Raw genomic sequence first — 17,448 nt, 5'->3', positions numbered from 1 at the left:
GTTAGGACAAGTGGGGTTTCCAGCCCTAGGGAGAATCTATGCATGGATGGGGTTTGGGGGAAATCAGGGGGGCTTGCAGAGGTACCTAGGAATTCCTCTTCTGCCAGCCAATGAAAAGTGGTGAGGAAAGGAGTGATTTTGGGGTGTAGATGATAAGGGAAGGGATGAAAGCAGAAGAATTGGGAGACAAGGAGCTAGATCCTTGGGAACGCTGGCTGGTGTTTATTTCTGTCCCATGTAGAAACCGGAGCTGCTTCCAAGGTGGTTCGTAGAACTTTGTTGGGAGAGTATGGTATCTGTGGGGCCATCCTTGAAGGTCTCCTTCCTGGGCTCATGGCAGGATGTTTAGTGCTAATCTAGGTCTCGTCTCCCCTCACTCCAGACACTGTTGTATCAATGTCCCTTGTCACTTGATCATCAGTGGAGAAGGTTGTGGAGGGAGGTAATTAATGAAGGAAAATTCTCTTCTCCCCTTCCATAACCTTCTTCCCAAGACAAAGTAAAAAGGGCAGTAAAGTATTACAGAACAACAGGAGAAACTAGGCTATGGCAACAAGTTGGAGCCTGTGCAGTTTCTGGAAAGAAACATGGGACAGTTGGAGCTGAAGTGGTCCCTTATCACTAATGTACAAATTCCAGTGTGATAGGTAGGGATCCATCCTGGTCCCTGTGACCGTGAGAATGTTTGAGGCTCCGGGACTTTCCAGGCACTAAGCTGCGTCGGGGAGCAGCTATAGCTGAGTCCTTCCGTATCCCCTGAGGTTATATGTTCCATCACTGAGGGGCTATTATTGTTTGCTTGTGGTATCTTCAGGTCAATGGGGATGCTCTTCAAAGGAGGAGCATTGGTAGTTTTGCTGCTTCCAGAGATCCTGATAGGACACCCTGCCCCCAGAGTCACTAGAGACGAAGGTCATTATGGGAATGGGGGAATGACATCACTGTATAATTCTTTTTCCAACTTCTCAAAGAAGGCAGAGATAAAAAGTTTGCTGACCTGCCCATCTCCGTCCTCACCCCTCAGGCCTATGAGCTGTCTACGCTGACAGGGACACAGGTGCTGTTGCTGGTGGCCAGTGAGACAGGCCATGTGTATACCTTTGCCACACGAAAACTGCAGCCCATGATCACCAGTGAGACCGGCAAGGCACTGATTCAGACCTGCCTCAACTCTCCAGACTCTCCACCCCGCTCAGACCCCACAACAGACCAGAGAATGAGTGCCACTGGCTTTGAAGAGACAGATCTCACCTACCAGGTGTCGGAGTCTGACAGCAGTGGGGAGACCAAGGTGTGTTTGGGTTGCCTATGTGAGAGGAGGGAAAGGAGGGGGGTCCCTCTCTCTTTCTGGCCCAGGACAGGTGGATAGGTACCCACTGATGTGGAGTGGATCCTGATTGACGACCCTTGTCCTAGGGGACAGGTGTCCATCCTCACTTTCCTGATAGAAGACCGGCCCCCTAGATAAGCGGGCGGCCTCCGTGCCCATATAAGGCCGGCTCGGGCTCCACGCCGGCCTCCCGCCCGCAGCCCGCCTGCCTGGCAGGGCCTTTGCATTCCTCCCGCCAGCTGTCTCCCCGCTAGGGGCGGGGGTGTAGCTTAGCCCGGCCCTCTGGGCTGGGTCGCCAGGGAGTAGAAAGGGAGCACTCTGGTCCCGGGGTCCTGAGAACCCAGCACTCTTAGCAGGCGGGCTGGTTGACTGCACGGGGGACTACCTTACAAGCCAGCCTCCTGCCCCTTCAGGGTGTTGGGGGCCTGGGCAGTTAGAGAACGCATTTGCCTGCTGCTAGGGATGCCTGCGCTGTTACTCCTCCCCCTTCCTTTTCCCGGTAAGGAGAAGGGGTGGGGCTTCCTCCCTTGCTGTCTGGGGAGCTCCACCTTCCGGGTGGCACTTAACTGACTGGCCAATGGGAGGAAGCGGTACTGTTTGCCTTAGCAACGCCTCCGCCAATCAAGGGTCTTGGGCCCAGCTGCTTAGCAAACGTCTCGTACTGACCCACCCCCCAGCCTTTGAGCTTCTGGTTGACTCAGTTGGGGTCTGGGCTTGGTGGCTTGGTTCTCAGTTTCCTCCTTCCCCTTCTAAGAAGGAAGTCTTCCTGAGGAGAGAGTCCGTGCTGTAGGCTTCCCGCTCTCTTAGTGGCATATCATCTGTAATAATTTTTAAACTTTTATAACAGTAGGGCTCATTTATTCCCAGGAAATTTTGTTGGATGAGTACATTCTTTTGGTAGTTTACATCTTGGGTGTTTGACATATAGTGTGTCATTGCCAGACCCTCAAGATCTCTCTCAAACTCTAAGTTCCCTGAGAAACTCTCAGTTCATATCTCAGAAGCCTGACAAATTACAACTGGAAGAACTCTTAAAGAAAACATAGCAACCCAGCCCCCTTATGCTTATAGAAGAAGAAAACTGAGGTTCAGAAAAGGGGAGTGGTTATTTGAGGGTCACTTAGATAGTCATTACGAGAGCTAGGAACAGACTTTGGTATCCTGACTCCCCAGCCAATGAGATTACCACAGTCCACTGGAGCAGAGGACTCAGGGGATTATAATGATGAAAATGATAATCATCATCGTAAGAGCAATAAATATTTATTATTTTTTTTATGTGCCAGGTACTGTTTTCTAAGTGATTTACGTATGCTAACCTACTTAATCCTTACAGCAACCTAAGGGGTAGGTATTATTCTCCTTTTACCGATAGAAAACTGTAGCTGAGTATATCAATAACTTACCCAAGAGTCAGGCATCAGGTAAATGTGGCGATGGGATTTGAACCCAAGCTCACTGGTTTCAGTCTGGGTTCTCAGTCCACACAAAACTTCTGCAAAGGCAGGATCTGGTAGAGGCTCATTGCTTCATCTTTACTCTGGGTATAGGACACACTGAAGCCGGCGTTCACAGTCACCAACCTGCCGGGTACAACCTCTACCATCCAAACAGCACCTAGCACCTCTACCACCATGCAAGTCAGCAGCGGCCCCTCCTTTCCCATCACCAACTACCTGGCACCAGTGTCTGCTAGTGTCAGCCCCAGTGCTGTCAGCAGTGCCAATGGGACTGTGCTGAAGAGTACAGGCAGTGGCCCTGTCTCCTCTGGGGGCCTAATGCAGCTGCCTACCAGCTTCACCCTAATGCCTGGTGAGTCACGAGGGGAAGGGAGAGATTCGTCCTCTCTGGGGCAAATCAAGCATGCTAAGAATGTGTTTAGGGCTGGCACCAAGAGAACCTCTTTCCCTGCTCAGAAGGAAGGTGAATAGGGGCCAGAGCCTGAGAGAAGCCTCTTATGTCCCGTTGGCAGGCATACCTCTGCCCACTGAGACCCCTGCTGTCCTTGTCAGTAAGTTTCAACCATATATTCTGGCCCTGTCTAGCTACCCCAGCCCCGTGCCCCTATTGCCACAGGGCAGTAGACGTTTCACCACTTCCTGCCTTGACTGGAAGGCAGATCATGTCCTTGATGGGTTATTGCCAGCTCTTGGGTCAACTGAAGAAAAGAGAGGCAAGGCCCAGGGCAGGAGGAGGAGGGATGGGCAAGAGCAGAGTGTGGAAGCCCCCAGAGGGGAGATTCGGGCATGAAGGGCCTCTTTGGCTTCCAGGAAAGATAGTGATGGGAGTTGGGGACCAGTGTGCCAGACCCTGGGACTGGGGTGTCCGTGGGTACTTGGTGGAGGTGGCAGTTGGGTGGGACAGAGCACAAATAAGACTCTGTGTTTCACAGGTGGGGCAGTGGCCCAGCAGGTCCCAGTGCAGGCCATTCAAGTGCACCAGGCCCCACAGCAGGCGTCTCCCTCCCGTGACAGCAGCACAGACCTCACGCAGACCTCCTCCAGCGGGACAGGTATAGCTTGCAGCCCTGTCACCCTCCCTCCCTGCCTTCCCCCACGCGGCCTAGCAGTAGGTACCCGACAGTAACCCTCTTATAACTAAAGTCAAGGGATTTCTTAAAGTGGAGATTGAGGCTTTTGGCCTAATAATTATGGGAAAGTCAGGTGAGGATGACTGAGTTTTGAATCCCGCCCTGCAGTGGGCTGTGGATTCCAGGAGAAAATTAGGGACCATTGATGCTACCTCCTCATTCAGATGAGGAGGCTGAGGCCTAGAAATAAGAAGTTACTTGCTCAAAGACACGTTTGCTTAATTTTCAGGAAGGACTTAGAGAGCAGTTTTCTCTTTGTGTGAGGGTCTTACAGGTTTTGAGTAGCCACAGTTACCCTCAGGAATCTCTAGACATTTCAGAAATGATGAGATACTCTGAAAATAAGGTTAATTTTAAGTTCTTATTATTTATAACCTTATTACTCAAAGTGTGGCCTGTGGACTGGGAACACCAGCATTACGTGGGAGCTTGTTGGAAATACAGAATATTGAGTCTTACCCCAAACCTACTGAATCAGAGTCTGTGTTTTTTTCTTTTTTTTCGAGACGGACTCTCGCTCTGTTGCCCAGGCTGGAGTGCAGTGGCGCGATCTTGGCTCACCACAAGCTCTGCATCCCGGGTTCATGCCATTCTCCTGCCTCAGCCTTCCGAGAGCTGGGACTTAAAGGTGGCCGCCACCATGCCCAGCTAATTTGTCTATATTTTTGGTAGAGACGGGGTTTCACTGTGTTAGCCAGGATGGTCTCGATCTCCTGACCTCATGATCCGCCTGCCTCGGCCTTTCAGAGTGCTAGGATTACAGGCGTGAGCCACTGTGCCCGGCCCAGAGTCTGTGTTTTAACAAGATTCCTATAAAATGCACATTAACATTTGAGAAGTGCCTGTTTGAAAGATGAATTTGTTAGCTGAGCATTAAGAAGGAAGGAGAATGAAAACATAAAAAATAAGATGTTAGAGTTCCCTAAAAGGGGAGTATCTGAGTTTTCTGAGAGTAGGTCGGTCATAATCTTTGTTTTTCCCAAGATTTGGGACTTAGAGAATTCAGCAGATAGACAGTTGAATACTACAATGTGATAGGATACAATTAAAATTGATGCTGTCATGTTCAAGAAAAAATAGGCTTTTCTTAGTTGATGATGGAGCAGAGGACTAGTCGTGTCTAGCTTCTGACCTGGGAAATGGCAAGAGGACTCTGGGGGCCTGGAATTCCTAGGGACGGAATGGGAGATATCAGTAGGGACCAGTGCCGAGCTGACACATGTCTGTGTTTGCCAGTGACGCTGCCCGCCACCATCATGACGTCATCCGTGCCCACAACTGTGGGTGGCCACATGATGTACCCTAGCCCGCATGCGGTGATGTATGCCCCCACCTCAGGCCTGGGTGATGGCAGCCTCACCGTGCTGAATGCCTTCTCCCAGGCACCATCCACCATGCAGGTGTCCCACAGCCAGGTCCAGGAGCCAGGTGAGTAGAGGAACAGGGCTAAGGAAAGGAGGACCGTTTCCTTCCTTATACACACACACACGCGCACACACACGTATGCACTGATGCCTACAAATATTTCTACCCAAATACAACACAGACTTGGATGCTCACATACACATTTGGACACCCATGCACACTTGAACACTCACACCCACATGCACCCTCAGACACACTGGCACCCTTTCCCTTGGGCTCTTACATCTGAGACTCCCCCGGTCACTTGTGCATTTGTCACCACTCCTCTAATATCTGGAAGTTTCAACAAACAATTTGAGTATCTCCTGTGGTTTTCCAATGTAGGTGGCGTCCCCCAGGTGTTCCTGACAGCATCATCTGGGACAGTACAGATCCCTGTTTCAGCAGTTCAGCTCCACCAGGTAGGCAGGGATATCTTTCACCCCATCCCAGATAGCCACTTCTTTGTCTTGACCTTGGGGGCTCCTGTTACCAGTTCATCAAAGCCAAAATCCCTAGCCTGGAAGCCCATCTGCTTTTCTGCTCAGGCCTGTGGTTGGCAGGCAGGGAAGCCAGGGGAGCCTGAGCTGGCTGGCCAGTCCCTGCCTCTCCTCATTCACCCCCTTCCCTCCAGATGGCTGTGATAGGGCAGCAGGCCGGGAGCAGCAGCAACCTCACCGAGCTACAGGTGGTGAACCTGGACACCGCCCACAGCACCAAGAGTGAATGATCCGCCCGCCGCCCTGGACAGATGGCCCAAGGGACGGCACCACTTATTTATTGTTGCCTTTTCACGTTTTCTTTACACACACGTTGACGGGCCGCAGGAGGGAGGCGGGGAGGAGGAATGGGCAGCCACAGGACTGAGCCCTCTCACTCCAGCCAAAGAAATGGGCCTGCCTGCCTCCACCCGTCCTCCCTCAGCCTCCCCTTCTTCCCGCCCCACCTCCCATTTCTGTTGCTGGAGGGGCCGTCCTCCTTCCTGGGACCCCCTTGCCAGCTTGGCTCGATGTTTGCCATAAGTATTAGCTTACCCAATGGGACCGTGCCCTGCCTCCCCACACACAGGCCTTCTGTGGGGCTGGGCACTGTGTCCTCCTCTGAGGAAGCAGTTGGGGCCCTCTTGCCAGCCTCCTTGCTGACCCCAGGTCAGCCCTGTGTCTGCCACAGGCTGGGTCAAAAGAGCCCTGCCCCTGCCCCTCAGGGGGCCAGCTGGGGAGACAGGGGCTTCTTCCCTCACACTGCTGCCCTCTGCCCCTTCAGTTCCTGAGTAGCTGGGCCTGTGCACTGGGCAGGTTCCTGGGGCTGCCTGCCCTGCCTTGCCGCTCCCCTTGGACCTCCAGGGGATCCTGGGTTGGAGGGAACCACCAGCGTTCCCTTCTCCCCCTTGTCTTCCCCCCTCTCCTCCCAGCTGCTTTACTTAAAGTTGATTTTGAACTTTTTATTTGAGGAGACGAAGTGAAAACAAATCTATAAATATATATTTTTAAAATATTTAACTTTTTTTTATGGCGTTTTTCTCGTCCCCCTCCCTGCCCAAACTCCCCTTCCCTGGGGAGCCCAAGGGCTCCCCAGAACTGGCTGGGCCCCTGGGGACAGAGCCACCCCACGAGCTCGGGGTCTGCCAGTGTGTGGGGGAGATTCTGGGTCTGCCCAGTCCTGGGCTGTTTCCAGGAGAAAGCCGGGGGAGGGGCCCTCAGGCCATGCCCCAACGCGGTGGGGAGGGTGACCCACAGCTCTGGGCCTCTTTTTGCCCTTTAGGGCTGTTGCTAGGGAGAGGGAAGAGGGAGACCAAATGTCGGGGTAGGGGTGGGAGGGTGTCAGGCGGAGGCAACTGACTTCATTTGTGCCACACGCATGGGCATTGCAGCCTTGCGCTGTCCCAGGCCTGCAGCTGCCTGGGGCCCAAGTTGCAGTGAGCAGGGTGGGGTCTGGGAGGGGGTGAGAGGCAGGAATGGGGGTCAGAAGAAGTGGGAGCAGCTCTTGGGCTGAATGCAGCCAAAGGGGAGCCAGAAATGGGCAGCTCTCCCAGGGAGTGAGCAGCTACTGTAACTTTTTTAAATTAAGACAAAAAGCCTTGAAGAAAATGAATTTATTTTTCTAAGTGTAACCTCAGTATTTATGTAATTTGTACAGGGGCCATGCCCCACCCCCCTCCTCCCCCTTTGGGGTAGACCTTGAGGGTGGGCCAGCATAGGGGGGAGGGTCTTTTACCCTGTGTCAGAGCCTACCTTCACCACCTATATCCAGAAAGGGAGCTTTTTCAGAAATGGGGCAGCAGAAGGGTGAAATTTTCTTAACCCCAAGACTGCCTTCAGTAGGAACAAGCTGGCTTCTGTGATTAGGTGAAGGGATGGGGGCAGATTTTACGCACAGCCTAGTTATCAAGGGGATGATTTGCCGACATGTTTGAGAACCCCCTAACCTCTAACCCTCATTGCTGTCTTGCCCCAGTTTGGGGTGCCAAGATGGAAGTCACCTTTCTGGGCTTTCTCCTGGAGATAGCTGGGGCTTATGGGTGGCTTTCAAGGCTGGGGCATGGCAAATCAGGGGCCAGAGAGCAGGGGAGCTTGGGACTCAGGTCTGTAACTGCCCAGCCCCTTTTCTCTGCTCTTGTTTCACTCCACCACCACTCACTCACTCCCTACTCCCCCACCCATGGGAGGAGACCTTTGATGAATTCTTCCTCCTTCCCACAAAAGACAGACCCCGTGAGTGAATCAGGCAAAGTGCTTATAATGTGTGTTGTGTGAGCGTGGCCTTGGGAGGACATACGTGTGTCAGGGATGAGTTGAGGTGGCATTTTTATGTGCAGCGACCCTTGGTGTTTCCCTTCCTCGGTGGCTCTGGGGTATGTGTGTGTGTGTGTGTGCCTGAGTGTGTGTGCGTGAATGTGAGTGTGTATGTCAGTGGTTTCTACTTCCCCTGGGGTGCTGACCCAGGAATAGTGGACATGGTCACAGTCCTATGTACAGAGCTTTCTTTTGTATTAAAAAAAAATACTCTTTCAATAAATGTATCATTTTTGTGCACAGACTGTGGGGTCTTTGGCTCTGTTTTTCTACTTAGGGAGGGACGGGGGTATGAAGGCGAGGCTCATAAACTCCTAAAATTGCTGCTCTGAGTAGCGATCCCGGCTGCTTGATGAGAACGGTAATGCTAAGGTGTGCTTTGGGCAGTTTAATTCTACACGATTTAATTTAAGGAATGTTTTGCGGACGGCCGCGGACCTTCTCCCTGTGCGTCGTTTTGCTAGGTGTTAAGGCCAACGCAGAGGAGCAATTATAATTGACAGGAAAAGTGACACAACTAATCCAAAGCATTGCTGAAGGGTTTGGGAAACTCATGGGCACGTGACCTACTGAAAAGTCAAAAAGGACAGCCTTAAGGTGGGAGTGTGGGTTACTATGTTTCGTTAGCATGATCGCTGTGATGGGAGAGGGAGGATTAGGAGAGCTGACCCAGTGAAGAGGAGGGGGCTTCTTCCTGCTGCTGAGAGAGGAGCAACGTGACCTCGATCCCGGGCTCCGCCGGGAGCGCGCCCCCACGACCCTCTCCCCATGCAGCCGCCGCGGTAGCACGCATGCTCCACTCGCGCGCTGTTCCGCCACGCTCGGCGTGGGCCGCGGTGGGACCCGTAGGTGCCTGGCCGTGCGTGCAGTCGCCGTGTGACCCGGAAGGGAGCTCTGAAGAGGCGGGGCCAGGACGGCGGGACCGGCCGCTGGGTCCCAGCGAGGGCTGAGCCGGGCGGTGGGAGGTGAGAGGAGAGTTCTGCGCCGACCCGGTCCCTCCCCTTCTCCTGTCTCCTCCCCGGTTCTTTAGCCACTGTCCATGGGGCTGACGAAGGGAACGAGGTCTTGCTCGCTGAGATTCACTGGATCTTTTCAGCTTCTTTGGGCCGCGCCCCCAAACATCCTCCCCCCTCCCCCCAAACCTGTTCCCTCTGCAGTGCTGGCCTCCTCCACCTCCCCACGGCTCTGCAAGCTTGGGCTTGACCTTGCTATCTGCTGGTCTCATCCCTGCGTCCAGACCTCACCCCCACACCTCAGTTTATTGTTGCTCTCCTAGGCCCACGTTACATCCCCCCACCTCCTCCTATCCGATTGTTTTACTTCCCCCTGCTGCTAATCAGTTGCCCACCGGCACATCGCTGGTTACCATCCAGGCTTGCCCCCCATCCTAAGTGGATCCCTACTTCCACTGAGGTCCACATCCTTCTTTCTCCCTCCTCTTCACTTCTACTCTAATCTTCTGTCCCTGTACCCCAACATGACCCCTGCCCTGACCACCCATATCTTCATCTGGGTTTACCTTCTTCCATTCTTATTCTCACTATTCCCTGTTGCTCCTGCACTGCTTCATATCACTCGTATCTTTCCTAATCATTCCACTCCCATTTATAATCGGTCTTAATAACTTTGCATTTATTTGATGACTCCCCTACCTTCTCCATCTAAGAATAATAATAGATTATGTTTACTGAACACTCATTATGTGCTAGATGCTATTCCAAGTGCTTTACATACATGATCTTATTAAATTCATGAAGTAACTGTGAATATTACTACCATCTTGCAGAAGAGGAAACAAGCTCAGAGGTTAAGTAACTTGTTCCAAACTATGCAGACAGTGAGACAAAGAGCCAGAATTCAGAGTCACATTTATCTGACACTAAAATCTCTGAATATTGCTTCTCTCCTGACCCCATTTCCTACCTTTAACCCAATGATTGCCATCTCTATCTTATCTACCTGACTTACTTAGATCCTTACCATACATACAGCATAAGTGCAGGGTGGGACCTGGTCATCTTTCCCATAATTTTATCTGGTCCCTAGGGCCCTCCCCCTTTCACAAGACGCGAATACACTTTTCCTATCCAGTCATTTGCCCCAACATCCCAGCCTTTTGTCATCTCCATTCTCTATATCTGCCATGGCCCACCTTTTACATCCACCTTGCAGCTTTACTCTGTCATTTATGCTCCTTGTCGTGCCCCTCCGCTGTCCTACTTTTCCTCACATGTTCTGACCCCACTGCCTGTCATGCTGCTGTGCTTCCTGTCCATCTGTGTCATCCTTCTAAGTCCTAATCTGTAACCTTCAGCCACCCTGCTATCCTGCCTAAACTGTCTTGCTTAACTGTCACTGTTTATTGTTACCTTGCCTATTATTCTTCTCATTATCTTTTTGTAAACTCCCCTTCCTCCCTTCCTTTCTTCCTTTCTTCCTTTCTTTTTTGACAGAATCTCGCTCTGTTGCCCAGGCTGGAATGCAGTGGTGCGGTCTTGGCTCATTGCAACCTCCGCCTCCTGGGTTCAAGTGATTCTCCTGCCTCAACCTCCTGAGTAGCTGGGACTACAGGCATATGCCACCACACCCGGCTAATTTTTTTATTTTTAGTAGAGACGGGGTTTCACTGTGTTGACCAGGCTGGTCTTGAACTCCTGACCTCGTGATCTGCCCACCTTGGCCTCCCAAAATGCTGGGATTATAGGCATGAGCCACCGGGCCCAGCCAACTCTTCCATTTCTTAAATCTCTTCATCCCCTCACTGTCTTCACTCCATTCTCCTTCTGTTATAAATCCCAAAGTATGTTCAGCTATTTATTCCATCCTATTTTTTGCCTTTTCTGTTTGGCCTCCTAAATTCTACCATGCAGCCTACCGATCACCACCCACCTTCTCTGTGTCTCAAGATTCCACCCCCTCTGTATTTTTTTAAAATTTTCTCATACAGCCTTATCTTTCTCCTTATGTATCCCAGGAGGTCAGGATGGTCGGGGAACGGCATGCTGGGGACTTCATGGTGCCTTTAGGGCCTCGGCTGCGGGCATATCCTGAAGAACTCATTCGACAGAGGCCTGGGCATGATGGGCATCCTGAATACCTGATCCGATGGAGTGTCCTGAAGTGTGGGGAAGTGGGCAAAGTGGGTGTGGAAGAAGGCAAAGCAGAGCACATCCTCATGTGGCTGTCAGCTCCTGAGGTCTACGCCAACTGCCCTGGGCTGTTAGGTGAGCGGGCACTATCTAAGGGACCTCAGCACGAACCAGCTGGGGTTTCAGGAAGCTTTCCTCGAGATCCAGGAGGCCTGGATGAAGTGGCAATGGGAGAGATGGAGGCTGATGTGCAGGCACTGGTACGCAGGGCAGCCAGGCAGCTGGCAGAAAGTGGGACCCCAAGCCTCACGGCTGCTGTGCTCCACACCATCCACGTGCTCAGTGCCTACGCCAGCATCGGGCCCCTCACTGGTGTCTTCAGGGAGACAGGAGCCCTGGACCTGCTCATGCACATGTTGTGCAATCCTGAGCCTCAGATCCGCCGGAGTGCAGGCAAAATGCTGCAGGCTCTGGCAGCCCACGATGCTGGTAAGAGACAGCCAGGGAAGAAAGAAAGCAATGGAGAAAAATGGGGCCACAGGGAGTAAGAACAGAAAGAGGAGAGATTTCCTAGCTCTGTAAGAACACCTAGTATTTGGTGAATATCAATTTGATGCAAAGGAAAAATACAGATTCATAGGCTATTTCAGGTATATAAAGAGGCTAAAATGATAGCCTCTGGCTTATCTGTTCATTCTCAGTGCATTGACCAGACAAGAGAATAGGATTTATCTGTATTTTTGAAACTGGATTGAGATTTATTAGTTGGTTTTGAAATCAGTTTGGTGGGTTACAACCAACATTTTTAAAAAAACTTAAGTCATTAGTGTGTAGCACTTAGTAGGGGTAAATTTTGTAGCATAAAATATGTTTCAGTTATATGTATGTATGTTTGTAACAGGTTACCATGTAAAACATATTTCTTGCTGTGAGTCTTAGTAACAAAGTTTGAAAGCCTCTGGGATAGGAGATAGAATCTAGGAAAGGCAGGGAGAAAGTACTGGGAATTGAGGAGAAGATATGGATTGGGTATGGATTACAGGGAGTCGGGCTCACGTCCTTCTGTCACTGAGCCAGCAAGATGGCATCGAGCAGCACATGGATTTTGACAGTCGCTATACATTGCTGGAGCTGTTTGCAGAAACCACATCCTCTGAAGAACACTGCATGGCCTTTGAGGGCATTCATCTGCCTCAGGTACACTACCAGCTGTAGGGAAATGCGGTATACAAGGGCTGAAGCATTATTTCTGAAAACGTGGTTCAGGACTGAATGTTAGCACCAGAGCCACCTGGAAACTTGTTAACATGAAGGTTCATGTCCTCCCTCTCAGCCTCTCTCCATTCAGAATTTCTGAGATGAGAACCCAGGAATCTGTGTCTTAAGACACTCCCTGTGCCTTTCTTACACAAATCAAAGTTGGAAAACTACAGGCCTGGGGAGAAGGCCTTTATATTTTTCTGTAGAGGAGGATACTGGGGGGAAAGGGAGAAGCTCAAGCCAGGAAGAGATGAACCTGTCCCAAGTATTGTGTCTTACAGATCCCAGGAAAGCTGCTCTTCTCCTTGGTGAAGCGCTACCTTTGTGTCACCTCCCTCCTGGATCAGCTGAATAACAGTCCAGAGCTGGGAGCTGGAGACCAAAGCTCCCCATGTGCCACAAGAGAGAAAAGCCGGGGACAGCAGGAGCTGGAGTTCAGCATGGCTGTGGGCAACCTCATCTCTGAGCTTGTGCGGAGCATGGGCTGGGCCCGGAACCTCAGCGAACAGGGCATGTCACCTCCCCGGCCAACCCGGTCCATCTTTCAGCCCTACATTTCAGGCCCCAGCCTTTTGCTCCCCACCATTGTCACCACCCCCAGAAGACAAGGGTGGGTCTTCCGCCAGCGCTCTGAATTCTCCAGCCGTAGTGGCTATGGAGAATATGTGCAGCAGACGCTGCAGCCGGGGATGCGAGTGCGGATGCTGGATGATTATGAGGAGATCAGTGCTGGGGACGAGGGCGAGTTCCGGCAGAGCAACAACGGCATTCCCCCTGTGCAGGTGGGCAGCACATGGTGGTGAGACACTGTTGGGAGTTTATTTGGGGTGGGGTATAGCTGGGACTTCATACAGCGGACTCCTGCAGGCCACCCAAGAAGAAACCCCCTTGGGGAATTGGAATGATACAAGGGGGTTGGCATTTGCGGGGGGTGCATTTGGAGGGCTGAGAAAATCTGGCAGGGGTGTGGGGTGTGGGTGGACTGTACATTCATGGGAGACTTACCCAGGAAGCAGAACTGATAAATGGAGATACCTCCCGACCACCACCAGTGGAAGAGGCTAGGAAGGAATGTGGAAGCAGAGAATATCATGGTTAAGAAAAGAGGCAGGGCCCACTCCTGATAAGGGAAGGAAGCGTTTCGCCATATGGGGGTTTTTCCAGGCTTAGCCAGCTGTGTATGTGAGGGTGCACCCCAAATCTATGCTTGGGCATGTCCTTTCAAGCCTTCACAGGCCAAGGCTCAGATGGTTGAGCCTTCTCTATTCTGCCCTCTTTCTTCCTCCCTCATACCAGGTTTTCTGGCAGTCGACAGGCCGCACTTACTGGGTGCACTGGCACATGCTGGAGATCCTGGGCCCTGAGGAAGCCACTGAGGATAAGGCTTCAGCAGCTGTGGAGAAGGGGGCAGGGGCTACTGTGTTGGGCACAGGTGAGCCTAAGAGGGGACATGGATAGCATGTCTCTGAACAGAGGAGTAGTGACGGGGATGAAGCCACTTCTGACCAGGAGCTGTCCTAGGGGTCCAGAAATGGACCCCATTCCTGAGGGGTGCTGATCCCCACCATGCCTGTGTCCTCAGCATTTCCCTCCTGGGACTGGAATCCTATGGATGGGCTCTACCCTTTGCCGTACCTCCAGCCCGAACCTCAGAAGAATAAGAGAGTGGGATATCTGACCCAGGCTGAATGGTGGGAGCTGCTCTTCTTTATCAAAAAGTTGGACTTGTGTGAGCAGCAGCCAATTTTCCAGAATCTTTGGAAGAACGTGGATGAGGTATTATAGGCCTGAGATACCTGGGGATTTTCTAGTAGGGTTAGAGGTGGGATTCTCTAGAGGGAGTTTCAGATAGGGGATACCACTAGGGGGAGGCTGGAGCTAGAGGTTAGAGTTAGGAGAAGTCCTGCTGGGGGGCGGAGGCAAGTGCTGTGAGGGTTTAGTATGTAGAAGGTGTAAGGGTGTGGTGGGGAGTGATCACCCTTCCTGTTACTGACCCCAAGACCTTTGTGTCTGCTTATCTCTTAAACGTATACCCCTTCTGTTGACAGACCCTGGGTGAAAAGGCCCTAGGTGAGATCTCTGTGTCCGTGGAGATGGCCGAGAGTCTGCTGCAGGTTCTCAGTAGTCGATTTGAGGGCAGCACTCTCAATGACCTGCTCAACTCCCAGATCTACACCAAGTATGGGCTGCTGTCTGATGAACCAAGCAGCTCGTCTACTTCACGAAATCACTCCTGTACCCCAGATCCAGAAGAGGAGTCCAAGTCGGAGGCCAACTTCTCAGAGGAAGAGACTGAGTCCCCCAAAGCAAAAACCGAGGCCCCTAAGACAGAGGCCGAGCCCACCAAGACAAGGACTGAGCCCCCCATGGCACAGAGTGATTCGCAGCTGTTTAACCAGCTTCTGGTGACTGAGGGGATGACCCTGCCCACTGAGATGAAGGAGTCAGCCAGTGGTGAGTCAGGTTCTGGGAGGAAGCAATTAGAACAGGTCCTGGGTGGTCTCAGTAGAAGAAATGGATAGTCAGGATCGAAGGAAAGCCATGGAGGAAGGTCATTTTTGCGGGGGAAAATGCCTTGGAACCATGTGTCCATCTTCTTCCTTTTGACCTTGATTGTATTTAATTAACCAGCGCTCCCTTCAGTATCTCTGGAAAAGGAGGATCCTTTTTCTGTGGTGTCTTCATCTCCTTTGTTTGATCATTAGATCCCTGACACAGAGTTGGAAAACTATGCAAGCTGCAGTAGCCGATAATGTATTTAAATATTGGTAGGATAACTGGGCTTGACTTTAAAGACTTCTAACTTCAAGGTGCCACAGTTCTTTTAGCCATTGCCTTTTCCCACCAATTTCAGAAATGGCCAGAGCCTTGCGGGGTCCCGGTCCTCGCAGCTCCCTGGATCAACATGTGGCAGCGGTCGTGGGCACTGTGCAGATATCCAGCTTGGACACAAACCTGCAGCTTTCAGGGCTCTGTGCCCTCTCTCAGGCTGTGGAGGAGGTCACTGAGCGGGACCACCCTCTGGTCCGTCCTGACAGATCACTGAGGTTAGCATATTGGGGAGGGAAGAGGTTTTGGTTGAAGCTGTAGGCAAAGGATGGTGGTAGGGGGGAAGGAGCTTTGAGATCACGAATTAGAAAAGCTGGGGATGAGGGAAGGCTCAGCCTGAGGAGCAGCTGAGCAGGAAGGTTGGAAGTTTTAATGGCTTGTATTCTTGGAGCGCTTCTGTTATGCTAGGCACTATGCTAGTATTTTTTCTTTTTTTTTTTTGAAACGGAGTCTCGCTCTGTCACCCAGGCTGGAATGCAGTGGCCAGATCTCAGCTCACTGCAGCTCCGCCTCCCAGGTTTACGCCATTCTCCTGCCTTAGCCTCCCAAGTAGCTGGGACTACAGGCACCCACCACCTCGCCCAGCTAGTTTTTTGTATTTTTTAATAGAGACGGGGTTTCACCATGTTAGCCAGGATGGTCTCGATCTCCTGACCTCGTGATCTGCCCGTCTCAGCCTCCCAAAGTGCTGGGATTACAGGCTTGAGCCACCACGCCCAGCCAATGCTAGTATTTTACATGCATTCTCTCATTAAATCCACCTAACATCCGAGGAAGCGTTGGTAATATTTATCCTACTGTGTGTGTGAGGAAACTGAAGCTTAGAGAATGTAAGTAACTTGCTTAGAGTTTTACAGATAGCAGAGCCAGGATTCAAACCTAGGTCTTTTTGGCTCTAGAACTGGAGTTTTTTCTCTTTCTTTTTCTTTTTTTTCTGTCCTTACTTACTTTTTTTTTTTTTAAAAACACATTAGACCTTAAAACCTACTTTATTTTAAATTTTTTTCTACTTTTATTTTATTTATTTATTTATTTATTTATTTTTGAGATGGAGTCTTGCTATGTCGTCATGCTGGAGTGCAGTGGTGCGATCTTGGCTCGCTGCAACCTCTGCCTCCCGGGTTCAAGGGATTCTCCCGCCTCAGCCTCCTGAGTAGCTGGGGTTACAGGCACGTGCCACCATGCCCAGCTAATTTTTGTACTTTTAGTAGAGACGGGGTTTCACCATGTTGGCCAGGATGGTCTCAATCTCCTGACCTCATCATCTGCCCGCCTCGGCCTCCCAAAGTGTTGGGATTACAGGCGTGAGCCACCACGTCCAGCCCTCTACTTTTAAATTATACAAATAACACGCAACGTATTCTCATTTTATTTATTTATTTATTTATTTTTATTTATTTACTTGTTTTTGAGACAGAGTCTCACTCTGTCACCCAGGCTAGAGTGCAATAGTATGATCTTGGCTCACTGCAGCCTTTGCCTCCTGGGTTCAAGCAGTTCTTATGTCTCAGCCTCCCAAGTAGCTGGGATTACAGGTGCCTGCCACCATGCCTAGCTAATTTTTGTATTTTAGTAGAGACGAGGTTTAACCATGTTGGCCAGGCTGGTCTCGAACTCCTGACCTCAGATGATCCAGCCTCCCAAAGTGCTGGGATTACAGGTGTGAGCCACCATGCCCAGCTGGATTCTCGTTTTAAAAGATCTGAAGAATGTAAAAGAACATAGGAAGGCCGAAGTCCTTTCTCACCACTGTTATCAGTCTACTATATCCTATAGATTTGCATTTGTAATTGTGTGTTTGCAAATAGAGCATTTTCTGAGTCTGTGCTTTAGTCTATGTAATCACATTCTACATGTTTCTACAACTTTTTTTTTTGCCACCACTCAGTGCCTTAGAGGGCTTTCCATATCAGTCTGCGTGGAGCTGCCTCATGTTTACTGCTGCATAGGACCCTGCAGTGTGGTTATCTCCAATTTCAAGTGCAGTGTTCTAACGGGTCTGTTTTTCCTTAACATCTGCCAACACTGAATATTGTCTTCTTTTTTAATCTGTCTAACTGGCAGCGTTTTAAATGATTGGTATCTCTTTGTTTTAGTTACCTAGTTCTGGTAAAGTTAGGCATATTTGCATACATTTGTTCTGTTTTTTTTTTT

At 50.9% G+C, this 17,448-nt stretch overlaps 2 protein-coding genes across 2 annotated transcripts in view; both read left to right on the top strand.

The window, feature by feature from the left end:
* Positions 1-692: 692 nt before the first annotated feature.
* On the top strand, positions 693-8,360 carry SRF (serum response factor (c-fos serum response element-binding transcription factor)). The gene is made up of 6 exons (XM_011960388.1): positions 693-1,291; positions 2,881-3,142; positions 3,723-3,842; positions 5,157-5,348; positions 5,670-5,746; positions 5,959-8,360. Exons 1-6 carry the CDS (start codon positions 1,124-1,126, stop codon positions 6,052-6,054), a joined length of 915 nt encoding a protein of 304 aa, XP_011815778.1. The 5' UTR covers positions 693-1,123; the 3' UTR covers positions 6,055-8,360.
* Positions 8,361-9,006: 646 nt separating this feature from the next.
* The window catches only part of CUL9 (cullin 9), a 44,262-nt gene continuing 35,820 nt past the window's right edge, over positions 9,007-17,448 (top strand). Inside the window, exons 1-8 of the mRNA XM_011960387.1 lie at positions 9,007-9,081; positions 11,091-11,694; positions 12,248-12,402; positions 12,747-13,247; positions 13,762-13,897; positions 14,048-14,241; positions 14,514-14,919; positions 15,320-15,512. Of these exons, the coding sequence (XP_011815777.1) occupies positions 11,100-11,694; positions 12,248-12,402; positions 12,747-13,247; positions 13,762-13,897; positions 14,048-14,241; positions 14,514-14,919; positions 15,320-15,512 (2,180 nt within the window). The 5' untranslated portion in view covers positions 9,007-9,081; positions 11,091-11,099. The remainder of the gene's footprint in view (positions 9,082-11,090; positions 11,695-12,247; positions 12,403-12,746; positions 13,248-13,761; positions 13,898-14,047; positions 14,242-14,513; positions 14,920-15,319; positions 15,513-17,448) is intronic.

The sequence above is a fragment of the Colobus angolensis genome, unplaced genomic scaffold, assembly GCF_000951035.1.
Source record: "Colobus angolensis palliatus isolate OR3802 unplaced genomic scaffold, Cang.pa_1.0 Scaffold51, whole genome shotgun sequence".
Taxonomy (NCBI): Eukaryota; Metazoa; Chordata; class Mammalia; order Primates; family Cercopithecidae; genus Colobus; species Colobus angolensis.
The sequence above is the reverse complement of the archived record's forward strand: the minus strand, read 5'-3'. Positions and strand labels throughout refer to the sequence as shown.